The following is a 13,646-nucleotide window of genomic DNA, read 5'->3' on the forward strand; positions in this document are numbered from 1 at the left end:
CTTAAATAACCGGGCGCCTCCATTTGCTATCTGAACGGTCAAACCAAATCTCTACCGTGTAACCTACTTGGATGTGAAGTTGAATCTACTTAGGTGGATGTTTTCTTCGTTGTCCGGGAAACAACAGTCAGATAAATCCATGAAAACCACAACCGTGTAAATCCACCAACCTACAATCGGGGAATACGAATCGGCCTAAGTAAGATGAGCAATCAGCTAGGAACCAACCGACATTCCACGGGTTATCTTTATTCTATCATAACACGCCGAAATACGTGGAGAGCTGAAGTACAAAGTTAAGTAAGCGGCAAATTAAAAGATTTCCACCACCAAGCCTTCACTCCAGTGCCCAGTGAGTGAAGCAGACGAAGATACAGCAAAGGAAAGCAGCAAAGCGAACATGCCGGTGGTATGTTTTTATCCTTACCGGTACGCTGTTTCATGGTTACTTTTTTAAACCGCTTCATGTCCCATGTTCATGCCATCGGAACGTAAAATGTAATTTAATTAATTTACCGATTAAAATCCAGTTCGTTTGGTCGAACAGCAGCAGCGTTTCCTATAACAGCATTAATCCGGCTACCGAATGAACTTAAAGCTTTTAATGATGCTGCTTTATTTCTACTTTCCAAACCAGGGTCAGGGATGAATTGGATAATATCGGGTACGGCTATCAGCTAATTACCCCCTCACCGTTTTGCCCAGTTGTTGTTTCCGTACCATTGTTGAATCGTTTTGCACTCGCCCATTTGATTCTATTATGGTGCCGTTTTAACCGAGCGACGATGTTATCTATTTTTATTTAATTTGCCTCCGTTTCCCATTACAGGATGCCGCCATCTGTGTCAAGTTTCACCTGGAGCGCGAGAAAAATCCGCACAAATTCAACAGCCGCATGAAAAACAAACTCTGGTACTTTGAGTACGCCACCTCGGAGACGTTTGCCGCGTCCTGTAAAAACCTGCACGAAAACCTAGAGATTATGGTAAGACCCAAAGACCGTTTCCTTAAAGTCCATGAATACAAATAGAGAAAATAAAAACCATCCACAACAGTGTGACGGTGTTTCGCTGGAGCTTGCCAACGGTCCACAGCTGCAGGGAATCGCACTTCTCAACATCCCATACACGCACGGTGGCTCGAATCTCTGGGGGGAGCATCTTTCCCAGAAGCGCATGCGGAAAGGTCCGTTTCGAAAGAAACTGAAAAACTCCGACAAAGAGCTGTCGGCCAACAGCTTCAACTCGGTTGATCTGTCCATTGCCATACAAGGTAGGGTATTGGTTATGGTGTTTTATTGGTAGGAGATTAACATACCAACTTTACTTTTTGCCTTTTGTCATTTTGTCAGACATTGGAGATCGCAAGATAGAAGTTATTGGACTCGAAAATTGCCTGCACATGGGACAGGTTCGAACTGGACTACGAGCGTCCGGACGACGGTTGGCACAGTGTAGCGAGGTCATGATCACCACCAAAAAAACCTTCCCCATGCAAATCGACGGTGAACCATGGATGCAAGGCCCGTGCACGGTAAAATCGAAAGGATCAATTCATCGAATGCCCCAATAGCCGATTAATGTTTACACATTTTCTTTTAGATAAAACTTACACACAAAAATCAAGTGCCAATGCTGATGGCGCCCCGTTCCGAGAAAGGGAGCGGATTCTTTAGCTTCCTGAAAAGATGACTCACGAGAAAGCAGAGCACCGATATCGTGCTCCCAAGTGAAGCCTAATAATAAAGCTTCAAACCTAAGACATGGCGTGAGTGTGCCTCTCAACGAGTAAATTTTTCAATCGGTCCAATTTTCCATCCCAACTACACCACCACCACCACCCGTACCGTACCGCTAACGAAGAGGAATGCACTGGTAGAACAAGGCGCGACCCGGACGGCAACTAACTGATAGCTTTAATCAAACGAAACTTAACCAAAATGCACCCATTCCCGCGTCACAATGCATGCATCGCACTAAATCACCCAGTCACTCAAGGCGCCATGAAACAGTAATCTCTGAAATCGCATCGTCAAACGTCAATTTATATTTTTCGTAGATTTTCTACTCCTCGCTCACATACGTAGGTTATTAAACTATTGTTTAGTAGCCGCTGTTACTATCAATCTTCAATCCCGGAGGGTTTGCCCATTGTTAACTGTCCATGTTTATCAATGAGAACTGCTGGCAAGTTTTAAGTTAAAAAATAAAACATTATTTGTCGTCGAGATGTAATCAAACCAACCAAGTAGAAACCATAAATTATACACCCTTTCCGTTTAGGGCGTGTATGCCCTTCCTTTAGAATTTAAGCTTAAACCACCTACCCGTATAGGATATATTTCACTAGAAAAAGGAAAACAATGTCTTGTCTCTGTTATCTCCCTATCGTAAGTTCGTCGATCGAACGTTGATCTGTTGTTAAAAGCGCCTATTATACGTTTATCGTTCGCTGTAACCCGTTTCGAGAGCGCTCTAAGAGATGGTTGAATTTCGATGGTGCGTTTAATATAAAAAAATATATATACTATCATATTTATACATAGCTTACATAGATAAACCATCGTACCGTATTATATCCGTATTCATGGGCATGTAAGAAACATCGTAATCTCATTGATGGAACTCTGTGGATCTGTGGCAATAGCTGTATCTGTTACCGCGCTATCCCTTTGCTGTATTAACGTGCTGCATTAGTTCGAGCATATTGCCATATATACAACATTATTACGGTATATATTTACTCCTGTGGTTAGCTCATTATAAAGATGGTACACAACACAACAAACACATACGCTCGACCGGGAAAAACCCGGTTGGACAATACACGGTACAAAGAATACAAAATGCGATCAAACTAACACAAAACAAACACAGTTCATTGCAGCTATGTGCGACTGGTTCATGTGCTTTAAAGACAAGGAAATCTTTTACGGTTCCGTTTCGTCCACGGGGTTGCGATTTCGAGGGGAATTGCGAAGCGGGCGGTTCGGTCAAGGGCAATGCAGCATCAACTATACAAGACACATTTTATCACCCCTAATGAAAAAAAACAAAACCACAGACATATCTCAAGAAGGAAACACATGATTTTTTACCTTTCCTCCTTTCATCCTAGTTCCTAGCGAATCTATCTTTTAGCAAATAACCGAGGAAAGTGTTCCGTGCTTTGTGCTTCCGCTCAAATCGTGCACCCAAAGTGGACAAACTGGCGAAAGTATTTCTTATAAGTGTTGAAACATATGCATAACGTTACTACGTCCTATTGCGGCCCGGTAGGAAGAAACCTGTTTCTCGAGAAAAATGCACATATTTATTTAACAAACAAGAAGATAGACTACAGTAGTGAGAATACGATGAAAGTTACAGCTCACTGAAAAGAAGTGGCATCATGAGGTAAGGCATGACTTCCGACAGCCTTATGTGGTGTGTGTGTGTGTGTATATAAAAGAAGGGGAATGAAATGATAATAAAAGCGATAGCACAGCTAACGAAACATTATCCCTGTTTGGCGCCCCTAATGCTGATACGGAACGGCCGAAAACGCGATCATTAAGTAGAAGATTAAAAGGAACTGTAGAATCTCTCTCCCTCTCTCTCTCTCTCTCTTGCTGCATCGAACATATAGTGTAAAACAGGCGATGCAGGATGATATACAAATATCTATATATACATCGTAATGGAGCTATATTTCTTTACAGCCCTTCTTGGGGGCCAGACTAGACGAAAAGTATTAGGATGCTACTTTAGTTCGGTTAGGAAATGCTTTTGTTTTTGCTTCGGTAAGAGAAACGAAACAAACACCACAGTAGCAGTTAACAATTACTATTACAAACTAATAAAAAATGAGGCCGGTTTGGTGGATCGCCACCTTCCCCGCTTTGACCCCGTTGTTTCCGAGCGATGATGGACAGGCCCAAAACCCACCCAAAGGAGACCCACAGACCAAAGTAATTGAGAGCAGGGATCTAATGTGAGGTGAGAGGAAAAAAACACGATGGCTGCTGCCAGGTCAGGTCTGTAAGACGTGTGACTTTAAAAACAAAATAGCTATACAGATCCCTTACACCTAACAATTGTAGATCAAGCGAGAATCGAAAAACTAATGATAAATGATAATAAACAACTCAAATTCTAAAGTAGATTAAGATGAATGAAGATATAGAGTCTATTGTGGGAGGGATATAAAAGTAAAGGACACATACAATTATTTAGACACCAAGAGTGCTGTAGACAAATGCGTTGGACATTTCTCGGGATTTAGTTAGCAGAATAAGCAAAGGTTATAGTAATCGTTCGGCAGTTAGTAAGTAGCGAACCATCGAATCTGAATCTTAACGTGTTTCTTAGCCTGTGACTTTGGGAACGATCGGACGATCGTTTCGTTTCCCCTAAACTTTACCTCTTTCTTTTGTCCCGAGCACATTGCATACTTCTAACATTCTCATATATCTTACATATTTCTTTCGCACTCGTCACTTAATTAAAACACTACTCGACACGATACTCCTGCGGATATGGGATCGGGGCGGGAATCAAAAAACCGTACTTTTAAACAACTCGTCTCGGTGGCATCGGCAAACCTGTGCAGTCAGTCTGCCCGTATGCGCTAACCACACCGGCGAAAACAGTAGTTTGAGGCCTAAAGCTGTTTTTTATACAACTCGCAGATCCTATCGGACGCGCCAAAAAGAGGAGAATGCAAAGGATGTAGAAAAAAAGAAACATTAAAACATTGAGCGCACTCGGATCTCGGCTGTATATATAGGGAAGTAGGAGACATTTTAAAACCTATCTAAGCGTATCAAATGCGTATATGATCGTAATCGAACGTTAAGTACATTTAATGTACAGCTCGAAAGTATTTATTAATAAAGAAAAAAGAAAAAGTCATAGGTAATCGTAAACCAAGTAAGATTAAGTTTCTATTAAGCGGAATATTCGGTATTAGCTGGGCTAAGCAACAAGTCGTCTAACGTATTATCGAAAAACAGAGCCCCCCACACTCACTGCTGCGATTTGAAATTATTGATCAACGAGGAAGAGCAGTGGGGTTTATTCACACACTTACAATAAGTCGTTATTTTTAACTGTAACAATCTCTATCACCTATCATGTCAGCTGTCTTGTGTGACCTTGCGTGTGGACTAGTGTATATTCTTCTAGCTAAAACATCAACAAAAAACTATCTATCTAACTGGAATTAATGTACATGCATTAAGAGATCTACAATAATTTTTCTTCTACCAAGATAATCCTACGAATCTCAGTATTTCTGTTGGAAAAAGTTAAATTTCTGATGTAACATAAACTAACTGTTAGCAAACAAAAAAAATAACACAAAAACCAGAAGAGTCGCTTAGGTGAGCGAAGGGAAAAGACTTGTAATTAATGGTACTAAGCCTACAAAGAAACACAAACATTCGGACCAAACGGGGCACTAGTAAGAGTTTAAAGCAAAACCAAACGAGAAACCTATGGAATTGTTCTCAAACCAGAAGCACATCTACTCTATATTCAAAAACCCAAAAACAAACCCTCAAAAAAACTGCACCAAAAGCACCACAACCGTTATAAGAAATTATTTATCAACCGACCGGCACTCAACTATGCATAGCCTAATCACCCGAAGAGTAGGAACGGTCTCGGAGCAAACCTCGGATACCTTCATTATACATTATTGCGGTGAATATCTACAATCCTTCTGTGTGCTTTACTCGTACCCTTTAGATAGAAATTATTGTCTATGACCAAGTTTTAAACGAACCTTTCTCTGGAATGTCGAAACACTCTTTACAAGTTCATTTCTTAACCAAAACCCAGTCAACAGATGAACATATGTGGGCCAAAGAACTCCTTTCCTAATTTCTCTGCCAGAACGACCCACATTGTCGAATCCATCAATATTGCAGCGAGTTACAGAACTATTTGTACGATACTTTTTAATGAAAGACACTACTGATCTATACAATCTGAAACCCTACTAGCATCTTTTACAAGCTCGTACCAAAATGTCCTTGTCGGTGTCCAACGTGTTCTGTTTGGTATCTTTTTTGTACATAGAACGTCCCAACCCCAATGCAAATCGTTGTCCAATATACGTCCGAGTCTCGACGAGCCAGAGCTTCGTGTATTGGACAACGGTTTTCCCCGATTCGGCCTTGCGTTTTCCCAACCCGATCTTGTACATACTTGCTGCCCATCGTAAAACCAAAGAATCTCGAGGAAACACACATATGGCACGCTCGTTTGGTGGATAAAAGCGATCATCTGTTGCGGTGGAGTTGCTCCTCACTAACGATAGATTATTTATGTGTGTACATACACACCCGCACACCTCCCCTAGAAAGTAAAAATGTGATCGAGTTTCGAAGAATTCTCCATCGGTAGACTATTCGACCCGTCTGGGTTTATCTATTGCCACTCCTTACTATATTACCACTAGCTCCAAACTCAGCTGTTTCAGTATTCGATGAGATGTACTATAAAGCAGATACAAAGCTATACAGACACTAAAAAGAAAGAAGGAAAGTAACTTAATAAACCTGTATAATTTATTGATTAATGTACCTATAAATAAAACTAACAGAAATAAACCAAATCTACACGACAACGTCTTCTTATTCTTCTTGTTGGCGTAACGACCTCTTTGGTCATGCCTGCCCGTTAAGGACTTCCGTCTTCTGTGCTGTTATTTCGCATCGCAGCTAATCTCCTCATACTGCCACTTCCTGTTCTTGCGGCAGACCGGACCACACTTCTGGCTGCGGCAGTTTTCGCAGGGGAAATGGCAACCGGCGCACGTTTCATCCAAGCAGTCGCACAAATCCTTACCGCCACTACGTGCCGCACCTTTTTCGTTTTGCGAAGTCGCATTGTTTTGCTCGAAACTGTTCCACACTCGCTGGTTCTTCCGCCGCTCGCGCCTGGACTTTTCCGGGTCAAAGTTTTCCATAAATTTGGAGTTCTCGTCGAACAGCTTGTCCCGGCTCTGGCGCCCTCGTCGTGGTGGCTGCTTTCTCAAAGCCATCGGTGCGTTGTCCTCCTGTTTCTCGCCCTCCGATTTGTTGTTGTTCGCTGACCGCGCCCGCTTGGGCCTGGAGATCGTCATCGGTTCCGTATCATCGGACGAACTTGATATGTCCACACAGTTGTCCATTTCGTCGGTTGGATACAGATTTCTGCGGAATTTGTAATTCACAGCTTTTCACTTTATGAAGACCGTTTAGTTTGTTTGGCAACAATAAGATTAAGAAACAAAAAATGACTTTTGATTTGAATGCTGTCAAACTAGAGCGTTCCCAGTCTCTGCAATGGGACTTTTACCTATTTAAATTTATACTAAAAAAATCATCGCACTGAAGTAAATAAAATATGTTAAAAAAAAACACCAACATATTTTAGCTACACGATGCGCTTGATTTTACCACATTTTTATTGAAACTTTTTTAACAAATGTTTCTACACTAATCATGGCAACACTGCCACATGTACCCAAAACAAAAAACATAAACAAACGATGGCGAATCGCTTCAGTGCCCAGCAGCCTTTCGATTATAACGATTATTTTTCGCGTGCTGTTACTTTTCTATACAAGTACAAATGGATATTTTATTCCAACAACACCAAGTTCATCAGAAACGGCGTCCTAGACGCGATGCCTCCGGACTGGGTGAACGATTTACACGGTGCATCGATCGACGAATTCAACCGCATTCCGCTTGGATTTGTTAAGGTATTATGTGCAATGACCACGATCCATAAACCACAATTAAATCCATTCTTCCGTAGGACAGTTGGTCACCCTCATTCCTTGAGTTTCTTACCGAGCTGAAACGGCTATCCGTGGAGTACGATCAGCATGACGGCGTGGTGCCAAAAGCGCGAAAAGGAATCAGCATTAAAAAGTGTTATGAAATAGAAAACCTCACAAGTTTCATAGACACTGTGCGGCCAGCGCAAGAATCGGAATTGCTGATTGATTTTGGTTGTGGTGTGGTAAGAAGCAGTTTATAGAATAATACAATATGGTTCTATAACGGAATTTTCGGACGTTGTAGGGTCATTTAAGTCAGTTCATCAACGAAACATCTGGGAGAAGTGTTCTCGGAATAGAAGGAAATTTCCGGTACATGCAAACAGCACAAAACCGTCAAAATGAAAAGTTTCCTTCATCAAGCCAGAAAGTACAGTATTTGAACCATTTCATTACGGACGACTCGACCGATACCATCCGACGGGAAGTGGAAGAACGCTTCTCAAATTGCCAGCAGGTATCCATCACGGGGCTACACGCTTGTGCGGATCTCTCCGTATCGGCCATTCGGTGTTTTTTGTGCTCTCCCTGGGTGCAACATCTCATCATAATGCCCTGCTGTTACCACAAAATGTCAACCAAGGCCCAATCGGTCAATGAGGCCCGGTTTCAAAACATGCCCATGAGCGAGGAGCTAGCTGGATTGTTAGTGGATGGCAAAGAAGACATCATTTGCCGGGCATTTTTACGTCTGGGATGTCAGCAAACGGCAGCTCGATGGAAAGATCTAACAATCGAAGCGCATCTTCGGCACGGACGGATAATGTTTCGCCGCGGATTAATTGATGCTGTACTGCGCGCTGGTGAATCGGTTAAGGTTGGCAAGGTTCAGCAGATTCCCGATGAAACGACAGTAGAAAATATGCTGCAACAATTCACTCTCGAAAGCGAAACGGAAGCCGATGCCCGATGGACGGATGAACATCGGATGCAGTTAAATTCTCTTCTCCGGAAGTACCCCGATGGACATAGGTTGGCAGAATATTTAGAGTGCCTTCAATCCTGCTTGCAGGTAAAATATTTTTTAAAGATATTTTTTTTAAGTATAACTTACTGAACAATTCCATGTTATTTTTGGTTCGCAGGCTGTTTGTGAAAACATTATTTTACTTGATCGAATGTGCTACATGGAACAGGTAAGTAAACGATGTGGCATAAAGATGGTTCGGAATCTGGTGCGGCTAAAAAACGACGGACTGTCGCCGCGTTGTTTTATTTTCTATGCCTCAAAGGCATAGAAATATTGTAGCACGTTTCAAACTTGAGGATAACTTAACGGCAATAAAATACTACAATATTGTTCATGTTTTACAAGCACTAGTATTTATTTTTACAACATAATTTATTTTACAAGAACAGTGCCGGTCTAGATAACATGGTTCTGAATGTTATGTTTTTACTTTTATCCTTCTCGTTATCGATGTATATGCATTGGGGATACGAAATGGAAATGAAAAATAACAAATTGTCCATGAAACAATGTGCAATCTCTTCTTCAATGTCGAACGTTTTTCCTCCGGCCAAACGAATCGACACAATCAATATCAACCATCATCATCGCAGCAAGAAAATGAACTGAAGTAGGTGGAATCATAGACGATGGAAAGATTAACTACGTTTCTCAGGCTTTTCTCAATACGTATCTTTGCATTGTCCGCTATTCCGCGCCCGTTTTACGCTAGGGGTTTTTTCTTCTTTACCTAGATGGGGTTGTTTTATGTTTTAGATTAGATAATACTTTCGTTTAGTAGACATGATCGCCCGCCGAACCTCGCCCACCACCGGGCGCCGCGTAGAAGTGTCCCAGCCTTTTTGGTAGCGCAAACTAACTACTACTACCACAACAACCCCTACCCGGTGCCCGGCTGACGCGGTTCGCGCATTTGGTTACGCACTTACGGTAACTTTAACTGCTCCCATCCTGCCAACCCATCGCCACCGATCGCAAACCCCCAAATAGAACTGAAACCACTATGGATCCGTGGATGGCGTGATTGCGTGCCTTCCGCCCTCGTTCCGCATTGTCCTCTTTTTCCTAGCCCTTTTCTTCTCGTGACTGTGATTGTTTTACGTGTCCTTTGCGTCCTAGTTTATCTCTTAATTTTGTATGCTTGGGGGGTTAGATATTATTATTATTTGGTTTTTACATTGGCAAGAGTGGTAGTGTTTGATATTTCCCTTTTCCAGTTTTTAAAGTTCTGTGCTCAAGGATAAGAATGGGAAACTGGAGACCTGGGGAAGTTGTTAGTGACGGGGTAACATTTGCTCGAGAGTGTTCGATCGATTACTCCGATTACTTTTCCGCCAGCTCGGAGTTGTCGTTGTACTGATGCAGCTGCGTTTGCTGATCGTATTGTTCCGCTTCCTGCTGCTGTTCCGGACGTTGATGTAAGGCGGTGGTGGACGCATCACGGCTGGGAAAAAGGGTCATACATAAAATGGAAAAGAAATCGTTGAAAGAATATGCCCAGCTAAAGCACGTCCTGTTTGCCATGTTACCTATAGCACCGGTAAAGATTCGATACTCCCGTGTGCAGACAAGCGAGATAGGTCAGTTCCGCGCCGTTGTTGCTGTCGGATTCGATTTCCTTCGTCAGATCGGACCGCTTGCCGTATCGGGAGCCAAGGAAGAAGCGATCATTCCTGGGGACCACATTCACCTGCCGCAGGTCCTTCGCGCCGTACACATGCGATCGTCCGTATCGGCTACCGACGAAGAAGGGACGCTTGTCGCTGGCATCTGTTCGCAGTAGAAAAAAATCCATCGGATCAATTATCTTTGATGTGGTGGAAAATATCATTCGTCTTGTCTATGTAAACCTTGCAAAACTATCTCGTTTCTCGGACAGTCGGTAATGTTTGTTTGAAATTTCCCGTTCCATCCTAACATCCATCGGTTTGATGTTTTCATAACCTGACACTTTTTCCAATGGTATAGAGAAAAAAAGAATGGAAAATACCACAGGTCGTTTTTCCTTTTTCATACGATCGAGAAAAATCTGCAACCAATTTTATCCAATCGTTTGCGGTTGAAGGCGATAAACCGCTTATCGATTACCATATCGGTTAAATCAAACCCTCCAACGGGACGCGGGGGTGCGCTTCACTCTAGCGGAACGTTATATGATCCGTAAGCTAGCATACTTTTTTTCTTCTTTACCTTAGTATGCTACGACCTGGAAAGCTCATCATAGAGGAGGAAGATTTATGGACCGTAGATAAAACGATGTGTTTATAGAGATTTGATTTTTTTTTTTTGCACGCAAGATGGATTGAAACGTTGGAGAGAGGTCAAATAAGGGATAAAAATATGTTTTTACAAAATCAAATTAAAATCAATGCATTCCATGCTGTAGTGAAGACTGGTGCAGCAGTAGTACGATGAGTAGTTTTCAACTTACGTTTATTATCGGCATACAGACTGGTGCCGCTCTCCAGCATTGGATCGGCCTCGGCCACCGTCGTCAGCAGGAGCGCACCGAAGACGATCAACCCGATGGTGCACAGGGCGGAGGTGGTCTGCTCGCGCGCTAACTGTCTCATCTTTGGAAAAAACGTATGATATTGGTACGCGTGTATTTTCTATTTAAGGAAACAATTTAGTATTAAACAAAGATTAGTTAAATGTATAATAAAATTCAAATGAGATGCCAGGTAAAACTCTTGTTGAATAAACATGATTAAAAGCCTGTTTACACTCGTGGTCTTATCCCAGCCGTCTGAATCGTCCGTGCGGTGGAAACGATACTGTTTACAATCACTATTCTAGGTTTTGCTAGACTTTCTCGCCTAACGAGAAGAGAGAATCAATTATGTGATTCTTTTGTAAAAACATAACAAAAAAGCTCCACTCTTGAGCGTTATAGTTAGCATATGTTTTCCCGGTTAACATTCCTTAATCCCTCCCACCCACCGCGTTCGACGGTAAAATGGTTCGACGTCCTACAGGAAAAACCCAGCTTCCCTTTGGCGGTACCGGGCTACCGAAGGCATTTCTAATTACGATAACAGCTGCCGGAAAACAGCCTCATTGCCCGATGCGAATTGATCCCGGCGCTTGATACACCCCGCGACAGGGAAACCTTTTACCCAACAATTAACCACCTCTCCGAGCTTTCCTGGAACTCTTCGGCGATCCATCGGTCGCACCCGGGCGGGCTTTCGGAAGTAGTGTCATTTTTCTGACTCATTTAACAGGTTTCCATCGGTAATCACCGTCATGTGGGCTTCCTGGGCCACCGAGCGGATGGTGTGTAGTCTTAATTCCTATTTGAATGACTTTGATTGGGGAAAAAATGTCATTCCAGCAACTAGAATCGGCTCCATCGTTATATTGTGGCATGTATGTACATACGCTAAGTATTGCACGAACAAGGTTTCAACGCTTCTAGCATAAACGGTATCATTATTATCATAATAATCCAATTCTCTTTAATTTGCCATGCATTCATCTAGTCATTTGCGGTCACTGGTGTAAAGTTCCTATTAAAAATAAATAATATGCATTTGAAGGTGCAATAATTTGCCATCGTTTCCCTCAACAACACACATTGTTATAACTGTATTAAAATATTATCTTCAAACTTTCACTGAGAATAATTTATGTTCATTGTTTGCCTTAAAAATGATAAAGAGAAAATTATTCAATTTTCTTTCCATCTCTTACCGCAAAAAAGTAAAAATGTAAAATTACCCGTGTTCCATGCAAATGTGTACGTTGTCGTATTAATTACACGCTTGCACGTTCTACTTTAGCAAATTCTATGTTTTTCCATGATTATCTTGTTCTCCGCCTTGTTAACATGGCATGTAATAATGATTTTATTTATATGACTTTGAAGTATGCGAGGAATAAACGTCTTTAAGCATTTTCTAATGTGTTTTTACATCAAAAGAGTACCGCAACGAGGGAACTAATTGCCCCAAGGGAGCTGCGATAGCGGAAAGTTAGATAAAGATTGGCTTTACCGTCTTGTCCAAACGAAAGCTGTTTTCCTTCCGTTCCACGATCACAAATTGTTATTGTTTATTTTCTGTACGGGCCACTTCCCTTTTACTTGCCGCCTATCTAGGAAAGACTACAAAAGGTAATTCATCAGTTGATGAAAGAAATTTGAATTCAGCTCAAAGCTTTTCAATTCAATCAATTTTCTGCCGGTGTTATCATAATCTATGGTTGATACTCTTGTGGAAGAGAGAAATTAATTGAAGTGGTGAAAACACACAAAAAAAGGGAAATGGCTAATGTGCCCTGCGCTGCCATCGGGATATGGTGTATGCTTTTTCGTTTACCATCATTTTCAACATAAGTCTCCTTAATCATTTACTTCATGCACTCACCGTAGGTTGCTGGCAGATGCACAAATGCACTCATTTTTCCCGCACTCACAATAAAATGGCTTGAAAAACAGTTTCAAGCTTTTGCTCTTCACTTTCCACCATTTGGACAGGCACGTAAAACTGTGCTCTAGTTAACCCCAGCACCGGGAAGGATAACAGTGAAATTCGAGTCCTCAACCTGCATCCTGTTTTAAACACAAGCGAAATAAAAACCTCGTCTGTGTGTAAGCACGTGTGTCATCGTTGGCTTTTGTGGTTTAAACAACGGCACAAAAACAGAATAAAAGTCTAGCGATGACACAAACTGGCTGAAAGGTTACACAATTTATGTTTCAAAATACCCTCCCCGGTGTTCTACCATTTGTGTATGTAGATAGACTTACTATCCTCTCCCCTTGTCGCTTTTCCTCCAGGGGGAATACAGGCTTATAATCCATCCGCACCTTTGCCCCTATTTTCCGGACACCGAACAACCCATTTGACACCACTCG

At 42.0% G+C, this 13,646-nt stretch overlaps 4 protein-coding genes across 4 annotated transcripts in view; 2 read left to right on the plus strand and 2 right to left on the minus strand.

Annotated features, from left to right (window-relative positions):
- Positions 1-3,419, plus strand: part of LOC131281715 (diacylglycerol kinase 1) — an 82,822-nt gene extending 79,403 nt beyond the window's left edge. Inside the window, exons 16-19 of the mRNA XM_058311062.1 lie at positions 830-985; positions 1,056-1,272; positions 1,352-1,533; positions 1,602-3,419. Coding sequence (XP_058167045.1) covers positions 830-985; positions 1,056-1,272; positions 1,352-1,533; positions 1,602-1,691 — 645 coding nt within the window. The 3' untranslated portion in view covers positions 1,692-3,419. The remainder of the gene's footprint in view (positions 1-829; positions 986-1,055; positions 1,273-1,351; positions 1,534-1,601) is intronic.
- Positions 3,420-6,690: 3,271 nt separating this feature from the next.
- Positions 6,691-7,214, minus strand: LOC131281334 (ARL14 effector protein-like). The gene has a single exon (XM_058310659.1). It carries the CDS (start codon positions 7,156-7,158, stop codon positions 6,691-6,693), a length of 468 nt encoding a protein of 155 aa, XP_058166642.1. The 5' UTR covers positions 7,159-7,214.
- A 304-nt stretch (positions 7,215-7,518) lies between these two features.
- On the plus strand, positions 7,519-9,216 carry LOC131294104 (methyltransferase-like protein 25B). Its single transcript, XM_058322151.1, has 4 exons — positions 7,519-7,734; positions 7,791-7,997; positions 8,060-8,827; positions 8,901-9,216. The coding sequence occupies exons 1-4, from the start codon at positions 7,519-7,521 to the stop codon at positions 9,051-9,053; spliced, it is 1,344 nt and encodes a 447-aa protein (XP_058178134.1). The 3' UTR covers positions 9,054-9,216.
- An 892-nt stretch (positions 9,217-10,108) lies between these two features.
- Positions 10,109-11,358, minus strand: LOC131281508 (uncharacterized). The gene is made up of 3 exons (XM_058310841.1): positions 11,217-11,358; positions 10,315-10,555; positions 10,109-10,229 (listed from the first exon to the last, which is right to left on the minus strand). The coding sequence occupies exons 1-3, from the start codon at positions 11,356-11,358 to the stop codon at positions 10,109-10,111; spliced, it is 504 nt and encodes a 167-aa protein (XP_058166824.1).
- Between the last annotated feature and the right edge of the window lie 2,288 nt (positions 11,359-13,646).

This window comes from Anopheles ziemanni, chromosome 2, assembly GCF_943734765.1.
Source record: "Anopheles ziemanni chromosome 2, idAnoZiCoDA_A2_x.2, whole genome shotgun sequence".
In the NCBI taxonomy this organism is placed as follows: Eukaryota; Metazoa; Arthropoda; class Insecta; order Diptera; family Culicidae; genus Anopheles; species Anopheles ziemanni.